The sequence below is a fragment of the Rhinoraja longicauda genome, chromosome 20 (assembly GCF_053455715.1).
Source record: "Rhinoraja longicauda isolate Sanriku21f chromosome 20, sRhiLon1.1, whole genome shotgun sequence".
Taxonomy (NCBI): Eukaryota; Metazoa; Chordata; class Chondrichthyes; order Rajiformes; family Arhynchobatidae; genus Rhinoraja; species Rhinoraja longicauda.
In genome coordinates, this window is record NC_135972.1 from 781,225 (window position 1) to 803,618 (window position 22,394).

Sequence of the window (22,394 nt, forward strand, 5' to 3'; positions counted from 1 at the left end):
TGACCTTCCCCTCTTGTTCAGCACCTTCGCTGTAGCGATGGGAGGACCAGTGTAAGGAGCACGACAGTCTTTCCAGCTGAGGCAGAGGTTGACTTGCACATCTACTGTATCCGCTGGTCCAGGTATGGACTCCTGTATATCGGCGAGACCAAGCGCAGGCTCGGCCATCGTTTAGCTGAACACCTCCACTCAGTCCGCCTAAACCTACCTGATCTCCCGGTTACTAAACACTTTAACTCCCCCTCCCATTCCCAATCTGACCTTTCTGTCCTGGGTCTCCTCCATTGTCAGAGTGAGGCCCAGCGCAAATTGGAGGAACGGCACCTCATATTTCGTTTGGGTGGCTTACACCCCAGCGGTATGAACATTGACTTCTCTAACTTCAAATAGCCCTTGCTTTCCCTCTCTCTCCATCCCCTCCCCCTTCACAGTTCTCCCACCAGTTAATGTCTCCAACTACATTCTATATCTGTTGCTTTGTTGTTATCTTCTCCCAACTAACAATGATCTGTTCTACATTTCCCTTGATCTCCATTCCCTTTGTCCTGTTTTCACACCTTACACTCTCTTGTCTGTACACTTCCTTATCTACGTACCTCCCTCTCCCCTGACACCAGTCTGAAGAAGGGTCTCGACTCGAAGCGTCACCCACTCCTTCTCTCCACAGATGCTGCCTGACCCGCTGAGTTACTCCAGCACTCTGTGAAACGTCACCTATCCATGTTCTCCACAGATGCTGTCTGACCCGCTGAGTTACTCCAGCACTCTGTGAAACGTCACCTATCCATGTTCTCCACAGATGCTGCCTGTCCCGCTGAATTACTCCAGCTTATCTCCAGTCTATCTTCGATGTAATGACAGGCTAGTGATTCTCTAACGAGCTGCCGACGTGTGTCAGAGTTGCACTTGCACACATGGTGTGTACCCGTGCAGTGTGTCAGAGTTGCACTTGCACACATGGTGTGTACCCGTGCAGTGTGTCGGTGGCATTGACTACTGCTAACAGACTGGCATCTTGCACTGCCAGTGACTCCGGCTGTCAACCAAAGTGCAGTGGCAATGAGTGCCAACAAAGCAGAGACTTCACTGACTGACAGGAACCACCTTAGGTGCAACAAGACTCATTTTCAATGCAGAATTTAAAAACGCCCCTAGCTCAAACTCGAATATCATTTTATTTTTGTGAACTGATATACAATCACCTTGGTCTTGTGTAAGGATAAAATTGTGGTAGGAAACTGCCTGAAATGTTAATCTTTTTGTAGAACGTATTTTCTAAAGCATATGGATAGCAGATGAGGATGGGTATCGCCAGCTGACTGGTTCTAGTTTCAAGTTGCAAGGTGTCTTGTGGAGATAAGAGCTGCCAGTAGTCACAAGTGGAGTTTGGAAGGATGAGGGGGAACCTCATTAATAGTGAGTGAGCGGCCTGGATGGAGTAGATGTGGAGAGGATGTTTCCACTAGTGGGAGAGTCTAGGACCAGAGGGCACGGCCTCAGAATTAAAGAACACACCTTCAGGAAGGAGATGAGGAGGAATTTCTTTAGCCAGAGGGTGGCGAATCTGTGGAATTCATCTGTGGAGGCCAAGTCAATGGGGTATTTTTAAAGTGGAGATTGGCAGGTTCTTGATTAGTGCGGGTGTCAAATGTTACTGGGAGAAGGCAGGAGAATGGGATTGAGAAGGACAGATAGATCAGCCATGATTGAATGGCGGAATAGACTTGATGGACCGAATGGCCTAATTGCTACTATGTCATAAGTGATTATTCCATTATTACATGCTCCCTCATCAAATATATGGCTTGCCCACTCGATCAAAATTAACAACGTGTAAAGGAAGGAAAAGATAACTTTGTAATCACGTTGGTCTTTTCATTATGAACATCTTGAGCAGGCAGCATCTTGCAAGGTCCTACCTAGATCGGCCCCACCAACAGGCCCCAGCAGTTGAGGAGAGAAGTGGACCTCTTCTTGCTGAACACCCCATCCAAGTGGCCAGTAAATGATGGTCGGGAATTGACATTACTGTTCCAGAAACAAACCCATCAAAGGTGGTGATGATTGCAATGGGTGCGATTTTATAAATCAAAACGTGTGACAAAATGCAAGATAACGTGTCAGCCCATCACATTCCTACAAGCAGCCAAACCTACTTCAATGCCATTATAATTATTGTATGTTACAGTATTAAGCAATCCACAAGGTTAATTATTCTCGTAAATACAGTGACCAAATCAGGTGATGCTTCAAATTAAGTAATTATTCCCAGCCATTTAAAAGATTAAACTATTAATCGTAGGTAATATTGTGGAATGACTACTTGAAGTCACATAGAACTGATGCTAAATACAGATATAAAATCACCTGCAAACTAATCCCAACAAAATGAAACATGGAAATGTATTTAAAAACATCGTGATGTTTTAGTCTAATGAATGAATGTGAACATTGTGATTGTATTAGTGAGGTCCGATCCTCCCACCCACCCAGGCTTCATACTGTCCAGAGCAAGGGGTACGGGGAGAAAGCAGGAACAGGGTACGGATGATCAGCCAGGATCACCGTGAATGACGGCGCTGGCTCGAAGGGCCGAATGGCCTCCCCTGCACCTATTGTCTATGTTTCTATGCCAGATGCAAGGCTCCAGTGTCTGGCCCTCTGGGCGTGAGTGGTGGAGTGGAGTGGGTTGGGCCCATAACGTCACAAGGTCATAAGGAATAGGAATAGAATGACACCATTCGGCCCATCGTCTACTCCGATCATGGCTGATCTATCTTGATCACCCCACCCCCACCGCCCCACCCCCCACACACACACCACCACTCTCCCTCCCCCCACCCCCCCCCCCCCACTCTCCCCCCCCCCCCACTCTATCTTCCCCTCCACAGCCGTTGCCAGCAGTGCCGCCTGTCCAAGGTGGACAAGTGAAGGATTTTATAACAACTTTAATGTCAGAAATTGTGAAGTATTGAACTCTTGGCTGGATAGTGCTTTTAAATCAGTTGAAAGTTGAGAAGGGGACTAGATTTTAATTAGAGAAGCATTAAAGTCAAACATCACATTTTGAATATATTTATTAATTCCAGAAAAGGAGTTCCATTCTTTGTCCAATTTAACTCTTAAGTAACATTGGGCTAAACTGGAGCAATGAATCAGCACTGTAATTATACAGGAGGAGGCCATTCATCCCACTGTGCCCGTGCCAGCTCATTGTAGCAGCCGCCCAGTTCATCTCAATCTCTCGCTCCATTCTGCTCCTCCTTTGCTCATTTCAGCATTTCATCAAAATCATTTTAAAAGATTCTATTGCACACCTCCATTCCAAATCATGAACACCTTGCATCAAATAGTGAGCACCTTGATACCTGTGTGTTCATGCTGGTATCTTCCACTCATATCGTGTGATTGAGCTGGAGAATGTGGGGACGTGACCTCGACATTCAGACCGCTCCCAGCACCGTTACAGCAGACACTGGACATGAGCATACAACCCAGTAAACACCTGTACAACAGGTGCAGCAAACAACTGCAGGTTCTGGTTAATACTGAAGATAGACACAGAGTGCTGGAGTAACTCAGCGGGTCAGGCAGCATCTCTGGTGCAAAGGAACAGGTGACGTTTTGGGTCGGAACCCTTCTTCAGACAGACTCAAGAAGGGTCTCAACCCGAAACGTCACCTATCCATGTTCTCCACAGATGCTGCCTGACCCGCTGAGTTACTCCAGCACGGTGTGAAACGTCACCTATCCATGTTCTCCACAGATAGACAATAGACAATAGACAGTAGGTGCAGGAGGAGGCCATTCAGCCCTTCGAGCCAGCACCGCCTTTCAATGTGATCATGGCTGATCATTCTCAATCAGTACCCCATTCCTGCCTTCTCCCCATACCCCCTGACTCCGCTATCCTTAAGAGCTCTATCTAGCTCTCTCTTGAATGCATTCAGAGAATTGGCCTCCACTGCCTTCTGAGGCAGAGAATTCCAGATTCACAACTCTCTGACTGAAAAGGTTTTTCCTCATCTCAGTTCTAAATGGCCTACCCCTTATTCTTAAACTGTGGGCCCTTGTTGTGGACTCCCCCAACATTGGGAACATGTTTCCTGCCTCTAACGTGTCCAACCCCTTAATAATCTCAGATGCTGCCTGACCCGCTGAGTTACTCCAGCACTGTGTCTATCACTCGCATGTCAGTGCTGGTCAGCTCGGATCTGTCACAGCCCAGTCATTTCCTGCATGTAGGTGACCATTGTGCTGGCCGCTGTTTACTGGTGTGGAGGGGCGCGGTGGGGAGCATCATGTCCACATCAGTGCACTCGCTGTCTACACCGCCGTGTCTACACCGTGTCTACACCGCCGTGTCTACACCGCCGTGTCTACACCGTGTCTACACCGTGCCTACACCGCCGTGTCTACACCGTGTCTACACCGCCGTGCCTACACCGTGCCTACACCGCCGTGTCTACACCGTGTCTACACCGTGTCTACACCGCCGTGCCTACACCACCGTGTCTACACCGCCGTGTCTACACCGTGTCTACACCACTGTGTCTACACCGTGTCTACACCACTGTGTCTACACCGCCGTGTCTACACCGTGTCTACACCACCGTGTCTACACCACCGTGTCTACACCACTGTGTCTACACCGTGTCTACACCGTGTCTACACCACCGTGTCTACACCGCCGTGTTGTGGCTGGTGTGCCCTGCTCAACAAGCTATATCATAGTGATTCCTGTGGAGATTTCCCCGTATGCTGGGAGACATGGTACCTAGTATTGCTGTAAATTGCCATGTGTAACATATCCCTCTCCCTACACATATTGTCATGTGTGTTTTCAAGTTGTGAAAATGGTCACAGCTCTGCAGGAAGGACACAGCTACTGCCAGGGTGGTCACTCTGCTGTGAAAGAGATGAGGCACAATCTGTTGTCAAGTCAGCTTGAGACCAATAATGCTCGCCATTATCTGTGCAGCGTTTCCAGACTTGTGGTGGTTGCATCTGAAGTTATGCCATTAACCTTGGCACCATCGTGCTGTGCACCTCATTACTGAAACCTGTCAAATAGGATAAAGTTGCATTGTTTCTGCTGCAAAGCATCAACTCAAATACAAATCAATCCAATCCTGTCCATTTCAGTCCCTGATATTTCCAGTCCAATTATTGAGTTATACAGCACAGAAACAGGCCCCTCAGCCCAACCTGCCCACACCGGCCAACATGCCCCATCTACACTAGTCCCACCTGCCCACACCGACCAACATGTCCCATCTACACTAGTCCCACCTGCCCACACCGACCAACATGCCCCATCTACACTAGTCCCACCCGCCCACACCGACCAACATGTCCCATCTACACTAGTCCCACCCGCCCACACCGACCAACATGCCCCCATCTACACTAGTCCTACCTGCCCACACCGACCAACATGCCCCATCTACACTAGTCCTACCTGCCCACACCGACCAACATGCCCCATCTACACTAGTCCCACCTGCCTGCATTTGGCCCTCACCCCTGTAAACCTTTCCGACCCAAACAACTATTTTATATGCCATGTTAGTTAGTGCTATTACATTTCACTGCACCTGAAAATTATCTGGACTCAATGCTTTTTTAAAAATGTATTTTTTATTTTTGTTGAAGTTGTCATTTCTGTCTGTTTTCCTCAATCGAGCCATCTTCCATCCTTTATTTCATTGTCCATGGATGATCAGGATTTCAGAAAGTTCTTCCAAACGTCTAATCTGGACGTTCAAAGCTGGTCTGATCGAGCCTGGAGACAATAAATCAGAGCTCAATTAATATATCCTAAAACAAACTCAATCAATAACGCATAAGAATTTAAGCAGCCCTTAACTAGAGATTCTTACAGAAGACGTTTTGTGCTGTACACATTGGGTAATAACTGCACCTTAAACAATTGAGTGAACGTTAATTTAATATCTCATGAATTTCAGTGAAGTCCATCTTATCTCATGTTTTGATGCTGTTCCTGAGAGATTCAGGCACAGAATTTTGAGCAAAAAGATTAATTTTTACATTTTCTTTGCAGCTGAGCTTATTTTTCAAGTTAAATATGTTTCTTTCACACAGCCTATAATAAAGATTTCATATTTGCATTTGACAATTGTGTGCAGTATGAAACCATTTTTCCAGAGAGTTATTATTGAGACATTGTGGATTGTGTAGGTGGGATCACTGCAAGAGCATTCATACTCCGTTTGCTCTCTACTTTTTGCTGCAGGGATTTCTTTGTGAAAAATAATGCTGACATTGTACTGAAAATTCTTAGTTAATTGAATATCCATGTGCATTGGGTCAAGGTCAGTGAAGGCTTCAGAACATGGACATGTGTATCTCTGAAAGGAATGCTTACATTTTCCTCAGCTCCCATCACAAATGATTTCTTGATATACTTTATCACAAGACTCAGAAGTTATTTCAAAAACCTCATCGCCACTCAAAGTCTTTTATGTGTTACTGTGAGATGATGAAGATGGATTCTCATCAGATGTAACCTCACTGTAGATTGATGCACAGCCGCTCCCAAACGACTTTAATGATCCCTATCTCACTGAGTTCCTTCAAGCAGCAGAATAGTGGAGGACGTTACAGATTGTATAACCTTGTCCTTTCATTCCAGGTCACCCAAAAACCCAGAACTGAAAATAATCAAACGAGTGATTGGCCTTGAAGGGGACATCATCAAGTGAGTACGAGTGGCATAATGACCAGCTTCTGTACATTTCACTTACACACGGACGGCAGTTAATCACGTATAAAATCACGGCAGTCCTCATTGTCATGGTGATAGGTTATCAAGGCTCCACCACTGTGCTGCTTTCAGAACAAAGAAAGAACTGTTTTCCATGTTCTGATCACTGAATTCATTTTTGATTCACTGCTCCTACAATTCCCAACAGCAGAATTTATCCTCGGCACTGGTAATATATTGCTTGCCCATTTAATAGTTGGTATTGCATGCCCGGTAAACATGCCCACAAAGTAAATTGCCCTTTATCATAAATCTTGCATTAAAATAGCATGGCTCTGCAATTTTTACATCGCAAGGTGATCTTGAAATGAAAGTCCAAATGGCTGTCAGTGGCAGAACTAATAGTTTTGAAATTGAGATTTAAATGAGAGATGGACTGAAAATGAGTTACTTTTATCATTATTAGTTTATTCTTACGTTACTCTTTCCAGACTGGGATGGAGCACATTAAATTCATCTATAAAGTAACGCATTTTAAAATGGACTGGATAAATGTTTCAGATGCTAAGGTCTAGTGCAAAGTTTTCTATTGATGTGTTATATTTTTTAAATGGGAAATGAAGAGAAGATTTATGAGGATGTTGCCAGGGCTCGAGGGCCTGAGCTCCAGGGAGAGGTTGGGAAGGCTAGGACTTTATTCCATGGAGCGCAGTAGACCAAGGGGGCGATCAAATAGAGGGGTATGAAATCATGAGGGGAATAGACAGGGTGAAAGCCAGAGTAGGGGAATCAAGAAATGAGCACAGAAACTGAGATGGGAAAGATTTATTAGGAACCTGAGGGGCAACGTTTTCATACAAAGGGTGGTGGGTATATGGAACGAGCTGCAGGAGCAGGTAGTTGAGGCAGAAACAATAACAATGCTTAAAGACATTTGATCAGGTAACGGATAGGAAAGGGTCAGAGAGATATGGGCCAAATGCGGGCAGGTGGGACTAGTGTAGATGGGGCAGCTTGGTCAGCATGGACAAGTTGGGCTGAAGGGCCTGTTTGCTGCATAACTCTATGATTATAAAATAAACATCTTGTTGGTAATTGTTGGGGCAGCTGGGCCTTTTCCACCTTGTGTGGAGAGATGCTGAGCTCCCAGATTGTGTTGCTGGACAGTATGTTGCAATCTCCATGTGAGTGCCATCTTCCCCAATTTAAAATACTTTGCCCTTTCATCAGAGTTTTCTGCTAATGTTTCTTTATCCCACCTTTTCCTGTCTGTCTGGAAGGACTACAGTACGTTTTAGCAGAATGTTACTGCTGAACTAAGTGCAAATTTACTTTAGAGCACTATTGGGGTCATGCCTAGTTTTGTTTTTATTCTTTCCTGAAAACTACCAAACTCTCACAGAAGTAACTAAAGAAGGTAGAGGGATGACCTAACTGAGGTCTTTAAAATCATCAACTGTTGCCATAAAGTGAATGCAGTGAAATGTTTCCACGTTGCAAGACCATGACCAGAAGTCTCATTGTAAATTAGTCATTAAGAAATCCAACATGGAGGTTCCAGAAGAAACTTCTTCCACCAAAGAGTGGAGATTAGTCCAGCTTACTGCTTCAGCGACTGGTGAAAGTCAGTAGCAGGCAGCTTTGGTTGAGTAGCGGAGATACCTCTGAGGAAGGCTGAACAATGAAGGTAGGCTGCAGGAACAAGCGACGGAGAAGGAAGAGTGAGCTATGTTTCTGGAGGTAGATGAGAGAAGGTGAGGGGAGATGAATCTCACGGACTGGTTGGACTGAATGTGTGCGGCTTATTCCATATTCCACACTCCAGTAAAGTGACCTTCACGCCAGCAACTACACATCGTGAAGCACGCACCCAGCTTGTGAAACTTCACCGGGCAATGTATCATGTCCCTGCGCTGTGTCTAGTGTTTAATGTATTTGCACCTCTCCAGGACAAAATAGCTCAGCATTTAAGTTTATTATATAGAATGTTCTCGCCATTATCGCCACTGACATTTCACAAAAGTAAAACAAGTCTGGAATTATGACTTTATTGTCTACAATGTGCCCAAGTAGGAATATTGACTAAACCTCAACCAAAATGCTGAAAATGGTGGTCTTTCAAAGAGATTTTTAAACATTTTGTTGTCTATACTAGTTCAAATATTTATAATATCTGTAAATAATGTAACTCGGAATAACATTTTTCAGAGAATTATATGAAATAAGTGTTCAAATTTTAATTAATTGGAACATTTTGCTGACTTGCCTGAATGGTTTTTGACCCATGACATGTTCAGTACGTTAAGAACTGATCAACTTCATGTATCAATATGAAAATTAGGTCGTAAAATATTAATTAGTGAGAAATTTTGCTGAAATAATTACTCTGGGATATGTGCTCCAAAATCCAATATCTTTTTAAATTAGATTGCCTAACAACTTCCTCATATCATTTATAAATCTCTGTATCATTCCCTTATAATTTCTTGAGGGAAGAAAATTGACTTTAGATAAAATCCATGAATGAATAATTTGCAATAAGTTCTAAAGTCTCAGCACTTGCCACAAGGAGAGGTGGTAGTGGGCACTAAACGAACAAAATGCCCCCTCCCCCACAGCCCAGATGTGCTCTGAAGAGAGGTCCCGAGCCAAATTATCACCTGTGCGTTCCCTGCTGAGTTCACCAGTGACCAGAGGGCACAGCCTCAGATTAATGGCACGTACCTTTATAAAGGAGATGAGGAGGAACATCTTTATGGGTGGTGAATCTGTGGAATTCATTGCCACAGATGGTGGTGGAGGCCAAGTCAGTGGGTATTTGTAAACGGCGATTGGAAAGTTCTTGATTAGTAAGAGTGTCAAGGTTTATGGGGAGAAGAGAGAGCTAGATAGAGCTCTTAAGGATAGTGGAGTCAGGGGGTATGGGGAGAAGGCAGGAACGGGGTACTGATTGAGAATGATCAGCCATGATCACAATGAATGGCAGTGCTGGCTCGAAGGGCCGAATGGCCTCCTCCTGCACCTATCGTCTATTGTCTATTGTCTGTTGTAAGACAGGAGAATGGGGTTAAGAGGGAGAGATAGATCAGCCAGGATTGAATGGCAGAGTAGAGTAGATGGGCCGAATGGCTCATATGTCTTATGAACCTATGAAGATGCTTAGAAATCGAGGAGGGAGCTGAAAGGAATGTGGGTAATGGAGGGGAGACAGGCGGGGAGATGGGAGAAGTGTTTACAGGGGTACACAGGATGGAAAAATGTAGTAATGGGATTACATAATAACATAAAGTTGGTTTGGATGATGTGGAATAACAACAGGTCAAACACCAAGAAATACTTCTCTCTGTTAGGATGTAAGTATTTATCATCCTCACACAAGGGTTTTAACATTTTTGTAAAATTCCAATCTCAGCAGATCTGTTTCTGTGCACAGTTTAAACCTTTAAAGGCAGAAATGAAGACAATGTGAAGCCACAGGGAGCACAGTGTCAATGCTCCTTGCTGAAATGCCCTGGAACTGAAGCCGTGCTGGAAGGCAGCACAGTAATAGGTTTTCCACAGACAAATACACAGAGCATTAGAGCACATTTCCTGCAGCCAGCACTTTCATCAGCAGACGAACTGCTGCAGCTTCTAGAGCAGAAATAATGCAGTGGATTTGTAGTGCGATGTCCAAAGTAGAAAATAACTATGCAAGGAGGAACAAGTGTGCAATGTAAGCAATGCACTAATAGTTGTCAGCAAATCAAAACCTGTGAACCTGCAGGCTGCATGAGGTAATTAGTGCAAGTCTGGGCAAGTTAATGGGCAGGAATGAGAAGCAGGAGGATTGGAAGGTGACCATTTCACATGATTACATATAGTGTGGGGCATTGGGGCATCTGTTAGACCACATTCACCAAGTGAATGGGAAACTGGAAATGACTGAAGAGAGAAGGTGTTTGTGCTGAACATAATGCCAAGACCATCTCTTATCTACTGGCACCTGATCCATATCCCACCATCTGTGCACCTATCCAAAGGTCTCGTAAACGTCACCCTCGTATCTGTTAAACTAATCTCTCTGCCTGCACATGGTCCATGTCCCTCTGTTCCTGCATATCCATGTGCCTATCTGAAAGCCTCTTAAATGTCACCATGTATCTGCCTCCACCACCAGCCCTAGCAGCACGATCCAGGCACCAAACTCCCTCTGTGTGAATCAAAGTCACCCCACAACGAGACCCAAAAGTTACCCCCCAAAAATAAAGTAGAGAGAAGGTGTAGAAATTAACCGTCTCCAAGGAAATAAAAATATTTTATTTTAAAGGCTGTGGAAAGGGAAGTTTGAATATGGGCTTCCCAAATGCAGAGTTAACTTTAGTAATAAATTTGGAGAACTTTGTAGGCCACGCAGTTAACAGCACAAGAGTCTTTGTGGCTTGTAGTGTCTATAATACCCCAACAAAGTTGCATTTCTCAGCTTCCATGTAGGTGCTTCAGAAAAGTGGTTGTGCACTGAACATAATATACTGGCACGGTGTGAACATACACAATAGGTGCCGGAGGAGGCCATTTGGCCCTTCGAGCCAGCACCGCCATTCATTGTGATCATGGCTGATCACCCACAAACATAATCACACACAGGGCTTATATCATAAATAAACATGGAATTGTGACCATGATGTTATCAGGCAACTGAACTGTCCTCTCATCAGCTAGAGTGCAGTGAATGAACTATCTTTAATTTGACTTTATCTTGCACTAAATGTTATACTCTTTCACCTGTATCTGTACACTGTGGACAGCTCGATTGTAATCATGTATTGTCTTTCCGTGACTGGTTAGCACGCAACACATGCTTTTCAATGTACACTGTACACGTGACAATAAACTAAACCAAATGGAGGAAATCATTTGCATGGAAACTTTCTGAATTCTACAATTACATTAATTTTATTTTAAACATCAACTGGAAATCAAATCACAATGGTAAAGAGTTGAATCAACTTGCCACCTGTACCTGCATTTCCCCAGGTAGGACTCATGACTCACCTGACAATCAGGCACTCAGCTGCTCACATGTACTTGGTGTTGTAAGTCTGTACTTGGCCCATGTTAACTCTGCAATAACTATTTCAAACAGCAAAATGTCCTGTTTTGAATGCACGCTAACTGAAAAGTGATTTTGAACTCAACAAACATAAATAAAGCTCAACACCCATATATCAAAGGAAAACTAAAAATTATATTTTTAAACTACAGAATGTTTGTTTTTTTAATTCAGAGATATAGTGCGGAAACAGGTCCTTCGGCCCACCGAGTCCACACCGACCAGCGATCCCCACACACTAACACTACCCTACACACACTAAGGATCATTTTACATTTACACCAAGCCAATTAACTTACAAACCTGTATCTCTTTGGAGTGTGGGAGGAAACCGAAGATCTCGGAGAAAACCCACACAGGTCACAGGGAGAACGTACAAACTCCGTACAGACATCAAATCTGGATCTCTGGTGCTGTAAGGCAGCAACTCTACCGCTGCGCCACCATGCCACCTTAATGTACATAAATGTTTATGTTGCTTTTACAATTTCAGTACTTGCCAAGGAAATAACAACCCAAATAAATTATTGTCTGAAGAAGGGTCCCGACCCGAAACGTCACCCAACCTTTTTCTCCAGAGGTGCTACCTGTCCCACTTTGTGTCTATCTATGGTATAAATCTGCATCTACCGCTCTTTTCTACACATAGATTATTAAGTCTGATTGCAAAAGCAATACAAAATGAAACCAGGGAAAAACCCTGCAGACGTTGCAAGTCTGAAATCAAAAGAGAAGCTGGCAGGAAGGTTGAGGCCTCTGTGTGAGGCTGCAGGAAGGTTGAGGCCTCTGTGTGAGGCTGTGGGAAGGTCGAGGCCTCTGTGTGAGGCTACAGGAAGGTTGAGGCCTCTGTGTGAGGCTGTGGGAAGGTTGAGGCCTCTGTGTGAGGCTACAGGAAGGTTGAGGCCTCTGTGTGGGGCTGTGGGAAGGTTGAGGCCTCTGTGTGAGGCTGCAGGAAGGTTGAGGCCTGCAGGAAGGTTGAGGCCTCTGTGTGAGGCTGCAGGTAGGTTGAGGCCTCTGTGTGAGGCTGTGGGAAGGTCGAGGCCTCTGTGTGAGGCTACAGGAAGGTTGAGGCCTCTGTGTGAGGCTGTGGGAAGGTCGAGGCCTCTGTGTGAGGCTGTGGGAAGGTTGAGGCCTCTGTGTGAGGCTGCAGGAAGGTTGAGGCCTGCAGGAAGGTTGAGGCCTCTGTGTGAGGCTGCAGGAAGGTTGAGGCCTCTGTGTGAGGCTGTGGGAAGGTTGAGGCCTCTGTGTGAGGCTGCAGGAAGGTTGAGGCCTCTGTGGGGCTGCGGGAAGGTTGAGGCCTCTGTGTGAGGCTGTGGGAAGGTTGAGGCCTCTGTGTGAGGCTGCAGGAAGGTTGAGGCCTCTGTGTGAGGCTGCGGGAAGGTTGAGGCCTCTGTGTGAGGCTGTGGGAAGGTTGAGGCCTCTGTGTGAGGCTGCGGGAAGGTTGAGGCCTCTGCCAGTTCCTGCTTTTGTTTCGGGTTTCCAACAACTGCATCTTTTTGTTTTGCATCAGAAATGTAATCATTGTGGTTTTGCAGGGACCAGAGTAAAGTCTGTGCAACTATTTAATATGTGTTCCTATTATTTTAAGGATAAGTATGTTTCTTTTACATTCCCTGCTGCAAATGTAGATGATTAAGTTTTATTTCTGGGCCCTAGATCTGATCTCTCCCACAGATCCACACCTACACTCTCAACCCTCACGGATCTCTGTATGGTCATCGTTCCAGCACTTTCCCCTGTGTTCTTGCCCAGTTAGCCAAGCAGAACAATGGAAGGCTCTGCTCATTTTCACGACTTGTGGTGTAAAGCAGGAAGCTACTCCTTCCCACAGTTTCTGATGCACCATCAAGGCAGCTTGGCGATGCAGCAACAAGGCAGCTTGGCGATACAGCTTGGCGATACAGCTTGGCGATGCAGCAACAAGGCAGCTTGGCGATACAGCTTGGCGATACAGCTTGGCGATGCAGCTTGGCGATACAGCTGGGCGATGATGCTTGGCGATGCAGCAACAAGGCAGCTTGGCGATGCAGCTTGGCGATGCAGCAACAAGGCAGCTTGGCGATACAGCTTGGCGATACAGCTTGGCGATACAGCTTAGCGATACAGCTTGGCGATACAGCTGGGCGATGATGCTTGGCGATACAGCTGGGCTATGATGCTTGGCGATACAGCTGGGCTATGATGCTTGGTGATACAGCTGGGCTATGATGCTTGGTGATACAGCTGGGCGATGATGCTTGGCGATACAGCTGGGCTATGATGCTTGGCGATACAGCTGGGCTATGATGCTTGGCGATACAGCTGGGCGATGCAGCTGGGCGATACAGCTTGGCGATGATGCTTGGCGATACAGCTGGGCGATACAGCTGGGCGATACAGCTTGGCGATGATGCTTGGCGATGATGCTTGGCGATGATGCTTGGCGATGATGCTTGGCGATGATGCTTGGCGATGATGCTTGGCGATACAGCTGGGCGATGATGCTTGGCGATGCAAATGTGACCTATAGTCACAATGAGCAAAGGGTTGTCAAAAGCCATGCAGTGCGAGATGAAAAGATTAAATGTGACCTGCCCTTTCTCTGAAGTCTTACACATCAAAGCTAACCTTCCATCACTTCTCAAGCACCTTGTCAGCATGAAAGCTGTCAGCTTCATTTCTAAGTCAAGTGCTGTAGTAAGAGAATTATTCAATCTGTAAAGCAACAATTACTGTAAAGTACTAAAATAAGAGTGGGATCACAGCAATCCTTAAATGCCTTGACCTTGTTTCAGCTTGTTCTTTTTCACGTAGTTTCAACGAAACAAACTGTACTGCAGTTTGGAATTTGGTAAGCAGCCAAGTGAAACTTCTTCCAGGCACATTTACAATGCAGATGTAAATGGGCTGATCATTTGAAGGGCCCAATTTAAAGTGCAGTTTCAGCAACTAGTTTCAAACATCCCCAGAAGAAAGTTGAAGAGCTCTGTGCACATTTGTCTTTGGCCAAGTACATGGGAAATGTCATTCCTCCCAGCCTGGTCAGTTGCAGGATCTGTGCTGTTCCCTGTGTCTTCCATGTACCCCAGAGAGACAAGGAATAAATAGATGGAATGAGAGAAGAGAATGGGGAGAGGCTGAAACAAAGCAAGACAAAGGATGAATGAGAGGCTGAGAGAGGAGGAGGTGTCGAGGAGGAGAACCATGGCCGACTGTCAGAGCACCCACACTGCTCACACCAGCCATGGGCACACACCCACACTGCTCACACCAGCCATGGGCACACACCCACACTGCTCACACCAGCCATGGGCACACACCCACACTGCTCACACCAGCCATGGGCACACACCCACAATGCTCACACCAGCCATGGGCACACACCCACACTGCTCACACCAGCCATGGGCACACACCCACACTGCTCACACCAGCCATGGGCACACACCCACACTGCTCACACCAGCCATGGGCACACACCCACAATGCTCACACCAGCCATGGGCACACACTCACACTGCTCACACCAGAACCATCGGCATATGCCCACACTGCTCACACCATAACACAGGGCACATGCCCACACTGCTCACACCAGCCATGGGCACACACTCACACTGCTCACACCAGCCATGGGCACACCCCCACACTGCTCACACCAGCCATGGGCACACCCCCACACTGCTCACACCAGCCATGGGCACACACCCACACTGCTCACACCCACACTGCTCACACCAGCCATGGGCACACACCCACACTGCTCACACCAGCCATGGGCACACCCACACTGCTCTAGGAGTTAGCACATTTCCTGTGTATGAAGGAACTGCAGAAACTGGTTTAAATCGATGATAGGCACAAAATGCTGGAGTAGCTCAGCGGGACAGGCAGCATCTCTGTCTCACCATTCCTTCTGTCCAGAGATGCTGCCTGTCCTGCTGAGATACACCGGCATTTTGTGTCTGTTGCATTTCCTGGTCCAGTATCATGAACAAACCCTTTCCAGGAGTGAGTGAGTGAGTGAGTGGTGTGTAGTGTGCACCACCCGACAGGTCTATAACAGCTCTACCACAGTGTGGAGACCAGCGTGTAACCACCATCACAGCTTGTCCAGAGGGAGATGTTATTAAGGTTTCAAGAATAGCCCGACTGGTCAGATGGGATCCTCAGCTCCCCAACACTGGCATCTTTTTAAAGTCTGTTTAAAAGAAGCACAACCTGAGAAAACTATTAATTCAGCCAAGTAAAAGTCCAGTACTCCCTGAATACCCTGCTCCAGCCACCTCCTGAAGGACAATCACAGGTGGTCATTGAACGCTGGCCTTGCCTGTCGTGTCCACATCAGTGTGTGGACCAGGGAAGCACAAGGGAGTTCTTCTGTGAATCTGTGCTTTAACTAGTGGGTGAGTGTGGGATTGGTACTTGCCTGATGCATGTTGCTATGGTACATTACTAGCAAATGGCCCTGAGGTAGATGGTGGCCCTGAGGGGTAGATGGTGGCCCTGAGGGGTAGATGGTGGCCCTGAGGGGTAGATGATGGCCCTGAGGGGTAGATGGTGGCCCTGAGGGGTAGATGGTGGCCCTGAGGGGTAGATGGTGGCCCTGAGGGGTAGATGGTGGCCCTGAGGGGTAGATGGTGGCCCTGAGGGGTAGATGATGGCCCTGAGGGGTAGATGGTGGCCCTGAGGGGTAGATGATGGCCCTGGGGTAGATGGTGGCCCTGGGGTAGATGGTGGCCCTGAGGGGTAGATGATGGCCCTGAGGGGTAGATGGTGGCCCTGAGGGGTAGATGATGGCCCTGAGGGGTAGATGGTGGCCCTGAGGGGTAGATGATGGCCCTGAGGGGTAGATGGTGGCCCTGAGGGGTAGATGGTGGCCCTGAGGGGTAGATGGTGGCCCTGAGGGGTAGATGGTGGCCCTGAGGGGTAGATGGTGGCCCTGAGGGGTAGATGATGGCCCTGAGGGGTAGATGGTGGCCCTGAGGGGTAGATGGTGGCCCTGAGGGGTAGATGGTGGCCCTGAGGGGTAGATGGTGGCCCTGAGGGGTAGATGGTGGCCCTGAGGGGTAGATGATGGCCCTGAGGGGTAGATGATGGCCCTGGGGTAGATGGTGGCCCTGAGGGGTAGATGGTGGCCCTGAGGGGTAGATGATGGCCCTGAGGGGTAGATGGTGGCCCTGAGGGGTAGATGGTGGCCCTGAGGGGTAGATGGTGGCCCTGAGGGGTAGATGATGGCCCTGAGGGGTAGATGGTGGCCCTGAGGGGTAGATGGTGGCCCTGAGGGGTAGATGGTGGCCCTGAGGGGTAGATGGTGGCCCTGGGGTAGATGGTGGCCCTGAGGGGTAGATGGTGGCCCTGAGGGGTAGATGGTGGCCCTGAGGGGTAGATGGTGGCCCTGAGGGGTAGATGGTGGCCCTGAGGGGTAGATGGTGGCCCTGAGGGGTAGATGGTGGCCCTGAGGGGTAGATGATGGCCCTGGGGTAGATGGTGGCCCTGAGGGGTAGATGGTGGCCCTGAGGGGTAGATGGTGGCCCTGAGGGGTAGATGATGGCCCTGGGGTAGATGATGCTGAGGTAGATGGTGGCCCTGGGGTAGATGATATGGTCACATTCATATCAGCAACCATTTATCATTCTAACCATTATCTGCCTGGAGTTTATGTGGAGACCTTTCACACCTTCAATGGAGACACCTTAGAAAATGAACTCGCTTGGTGGAAACCCTCCAGTCAGGCATTTATTCCTTTGTTACGATACGATACGATATGATAGAACTTCATTTATCCCAGGAGGGAAATTGACCTGCCACCAGTCATAAAACACAAGATACATGAAACATGAAATCAAAGTGAGGAGTGGAAAGGATTGGGGATGTGCAAGGATTGGCGGTAGGGGAGTCAGTCTCAGTCTCAGTCTCAGTCTCAGTCTCAGTCTGTCTCAGTTTCAGTCTCAGTCTCAGTCTCAGTCTCAGTCTCAGTCTACCCCACGACAGAAGGGGGAGGAGTTGTACAGTTTGATAGCCACAGGGAAGAAGGATCTCCTGTGGCGTTCTGTGCTGCATCTTGGTGGGACCAGACTGTTGCTGAAAGTGCTCCTCAGGTTGACCAGTGTGTCATGGAGGGGGTGAGCTGTATTGTCCAAGATACTCCACAGTTTGGGAAGCATCTTCCCCTCCAATACCACCTCCAGTGAATCCAACTCCACCCCCAGGATGGAGTCCTTATTGTTCAGGAATTGAGCTGTAACAGCTTTAACTTATGTTCCTGTAATTAGATGAAGTAGTTTTATGTTATTGCTATTGTGGGGAGAGATCATGCTATACATTTGTCACATTCTTGACTAGAAAGACACACTGCATTCATATAATTTGCATTTAAAATGTGAATCAACAGTTCTATTAATGGCGTAATATAACAAAGTCAGGAGAATAAAGCTGACCCATCATTAGATGGATCGGGAGCGGGTGGATTCAAGTCCACATAATCATTAGCTCATCACCAACAGAGTTGAAGAGAGAAGAATTGTTCACAGCATCAATGAGGATATCTCAAAACATCAAAATCACGAGCTAAATTCAAAAAGTGTGTGTATCAAATTCCCTTAAACACATCACCGGGGATTACAGAGAGTACTCTCAAGGTGGAAGTGCATTCAGTTACTGGCAGGGTAGCCTAATTCCAAATATTTGTATTCCCTATGTTTATTGATGGGTTGTGCTTTGAAGCTCTGTCCTGCTGTACAATTGCTCAGCATCATTCGGTGAAGGATCAGGATAAGTGGTTCCATTCTGTAGCCCTGATCTGACACATGTGGTCAGCTGCCACAACCTTGCAGCAATGGGATGGTTAGTGGAGCCCCCAGAACCTGCTCCCACTCTGCTCGGGGGTTGTTGGGAATAGTCATGTGAAGAACACGTGAAGCACCGAATCCTTTCATCTCAAGTCGGCATTCTGATTAACGGCCCCAGACTTGCACGTTTGATGGAGTTTATACATCTACCAGCAGGATACATGCTGGAAAATACAGTCAAACTCAACAATGAGGCAGATGAGAGTTCTGTTATTAAGAGCTTTGAACATCCTAGAATTGTGCTTGTAACATGTATTGTCATTGGACCGACCCTTTCTTCATTATGTTTTGCAGAACAATGGGATACAGGAACAAATACATCAAAATCCCCCATGGCCACTTATGGATTGAGGGCGATCACTACGGTCACAGCTTCGACAGCAATGTCTTTGGACCCGTAAGTTGGGCTTTTACTTTCCTATTTCCCCTCTCCTTTGTCCAGCGTGACAAACTAACGAACGTGCAACCATCACGGTTATCAATCACGGAGGAAGTAGTTTAAGTAGATTCTGCAAAAGATACAGATAATAGCAATGATAGGAGCAGAATTAGGCCATTTGGCCCATCAAGTCTACGCCATTCAATCATGGCTGATCTATCTCTCCCTCCTAACCGTGTACAGCGGTGGTGTTGAGCCGTGTACCGCGGTGGTGTTGAGGCGTGTACAGTGGTCGTGTTGGGGCGTGTACAGTGGGCGTGTTGAGCCGTGTACCGCGGTGGTGTTGAGCCGTGTACAGTGGGCGTGTTGAGGCGTGTACAGTGGGCGTGTTGAGGCGTGTACAGTGGGTGTGTTGAGGCGTGTACCGCGGTGGTGTTGAGGCGTGTACAGTGGTCGTGTTGGGGCGTGTACAGTGGGCGTGTTGAGGCGTGTACAGTGGGCGTGTTGCCCCTCGGGCCACTGTGCCCGTGCTGGCGGATCCTGACGACTGGCTTGCTGTTTGAACGTGCCAAGCCCTTCTGCCACTCTAAGCTCTCCCCACCACTGCCTGATCCAATTGTCCTGTTTAATGGAGGTCCCTACTGCCCCCTAAACACAGCCCATCAGCCACCTTCCCCAGTCCTCCGGGCTCCTGCCAGCTCCAGACCACTCCAACTACAAGAGCCAAGTGTTAATCTTAGACACACAAAAATGTTGGAGGAACTCAGCGGGTCAGGCAGCATCTGTGGAGAACATGGATAGGTGACGTTTCACAGAGTGCTGGAGTAACTCAGCGGGTCAGGCAGCATCTGTGGAGAACATGGATAGGTGACGTTTCACAGAGTGCTGGAGTAACTCAGCGGGTCAGGCAGCATCTGTGGAGAACATGGATAGGTGACGTTTCACAGAGTGCTGGAGAAACTCCTTGGTTTAACTGCTCTGCCACCTCTGACTGCTGGTCATCTTTTGGTGACGGTGTGGCGGTGCCCGGGGGTTAGGCCACTCTTTGGGTCATTCCTCTCGGCACTGAGTGGACAGGGCTGGGGAGGGGTCTGGTGCTATGGGGTTTGCCTGTAGGGGCTAGAGTTTACTCGTGTGGGAGACTGAAAAGAGTGGACGTTCTGATGCTGCATTAAAGTTATTGTTAATCCTTACCTGGCGTCTTGCCTGATTCCTGCCGCGTCCAGACCCACTACAACGGCATCATTCTGTCATCCCACTGATGTCCAGGTCAAAGCAATCTCTCCATGTACAAGTTTGAGATCTTACTCAATTTTAGGCATTTCTTTAAATAGTTTAGACAGAAGGAACTGCAGAAGCTGGAATCTTGCAGAGAACACAGAGTGCTGGAGTAACTCAGCGGGTCAGGCAGCATCTCTGGAGAAGGATCTCGACCCAAAAAGTCACCTATCCATGTTCTCCAGAGATGCTGCCTGACCCGCTGAGTTACTCCAGCACTCTGTGTCTTTTTTTATAAACCAGCATCTACAGATTCTTGTTTGCACATCTTTGGAGGAGGTGGGTAGTGGATGTTTTGGGTCGGGCTTTCTTCAGACGGGCGATAGTTGGTGAACTATTGTTAATGATTTGTTCTGTGTACGTTTATGTCCTGGTATTGGCTGGATCTATTCTAGACATATGCAGGCTTGTACTATCTAGGAATAATTGTCATTCTACTCATCCTTCATCAATAATTTACTACAGGTTCTCCTGAGCGCTCCATCTAATCGTTTTTGCATTTTTTGAAGCAGAAAATTGTATTGCCTTCCTTTTGTACATTTCTCCATTAGTGGAATGGAGATCATCGGCATGTGTGCAGGAACGAACAGAATGTTTGATTTCATTGAACCTGATACCAAGACTTGCAGCAAATCCCTGTAGCTACCCTGTCAGGTGAAGGGGGAGCTCGATGATGAGGTAGCAGAGTGAAACGGACAGACACTAAGCTCTGATGGGCTTCCTGGACATTTTATTACTTTACGTTTTGAATAATAGATAGTCTTAGCAACCAAAAAGAGCTAGTGCACCTTTCAAGATGGTTTTCACAGGAGGAAGGCAAGATGCATGTTGAGTCCTATGCACAGAGTGCTGGAGTAATTCAGCGGGTCAGGCAGCATCTGTGGAGAACATGGATAGGTGACGTTTCACAGAGTGCTGGAGTAACTCAGCGGGTCAGGCAGCATCTGTGGAGAACATGGATAGGTGACGTTTCACAGAGTGCTGGAGTAACTCAGCGGGTCAGGCAGCATCTGTGGAGAACATGGATAGGTGACGTTTCACAGAGTGCTGGAGTAACTCAGCGGGTCAGGCAGCATCTGTGGAGGACATGGATAGGTGACGTTTTGGGTCGAGACCCTTCTTCAGATGTTTTTATGTCTATCTTTGGTTTATAGCAGCATCTGCAGTTCCTTGCTGCACATTGAGTCATACGAACACAGTTCAGGTGCTCAGGCCAAATCAAAACGTATCCCTGAACCGATGTCTATTGAACAGATGCCTTAGTCGTTGTGAAATGTCACCTTCAAACAAAGAGGAAAAGGCAGGCACTTTCACTAGTGGTTGACAGGAAGATCTGAACTTAATTGTTCCATCACGTTCAAATTAGATGATACTGTGGCGAGTCTGGAAGCGGATGTGTGTTGCAGACAGAGTTTATTGCATGTGCAAAACTCCGTGACAATCGCAACACCCAAAACTGTAGACAGCCAACAAAACATCTTCATCAGACGGAGTTCAACACTAGACTGCTTGTCCCTCCCGCGCTGGCACACCATGTGACATCGCTAACCAATCCGAGGGTTCGAACTCTCCCAGCCAATCCCTATGTCCCTACATGACCCCCCCCAGAACCCTCGGTACGGTACCTAACGGGCACCCGGACCGCCCGACCTGAACGAGTACGGAGAGGGGAGGCCGGTACCCCCGGCGACGAGGGAGGCGGGAAGGGCCCTGCAGGAGGAGGCGATGGGGGCGCAGCTGGAGGGGGCAGAGGAAACACGACCGGGGGCCGCGGAGGGCCGAGCGGTGGGAGAAGAGACGCAGCTGTGAAGCCAGGTGGATCGGCCAGAGGGTGGCCCCGGCGAGGAGGTTGACCCACCAGAACGGGACGGGACGGTCCTGGTCCAAGTGGGCATGTTTAAGCCGGGAGACAGAGACAAGCTCCTGTCGGGTGCCCACTTGCAAAGTGAAGGTGACTGCCCCTCTTTTCAGCACCTGGAACGGGCCTTGGTAGACCGGCTGGTAGACCGGCCGGCTGGTAGACCGGCTGGTAGACCGGCCGGCTGGTAGACTGGCTGGTAGACCGGCTGGTAGACTGGCTGGTAGACC

At 47.7% G+C, this 22,394-nt stretch overlaps 1 protein-coding gene across 1 annotated transcript in view; it reads left to right on the plus strand.

The window, feature by feature from the left end:
* immp2l (inner mitochondrial membrane peptidase subunit 2) overlaps window positions 1-22,394 on the plus strand; it is a 274,230-nt gene that overhangs the window by 207,286 nt on the left and 44,550 nt on the right. Inside the window, exons 4-5 of the mRNA XM_078416447.1 lie at window positions 6,656-6,721; window positions 18,944-19,046. Of these exons, the coding sequence (XP_078272573.1) occupies window positions 6,656-6,721; window positions 18,944-19,046 (169 nt within the window). The remainder of the gene's footprint in view (window positions 1-6,655; window positions 6,722-18,943; window positions 19,047-22,394) is intronic.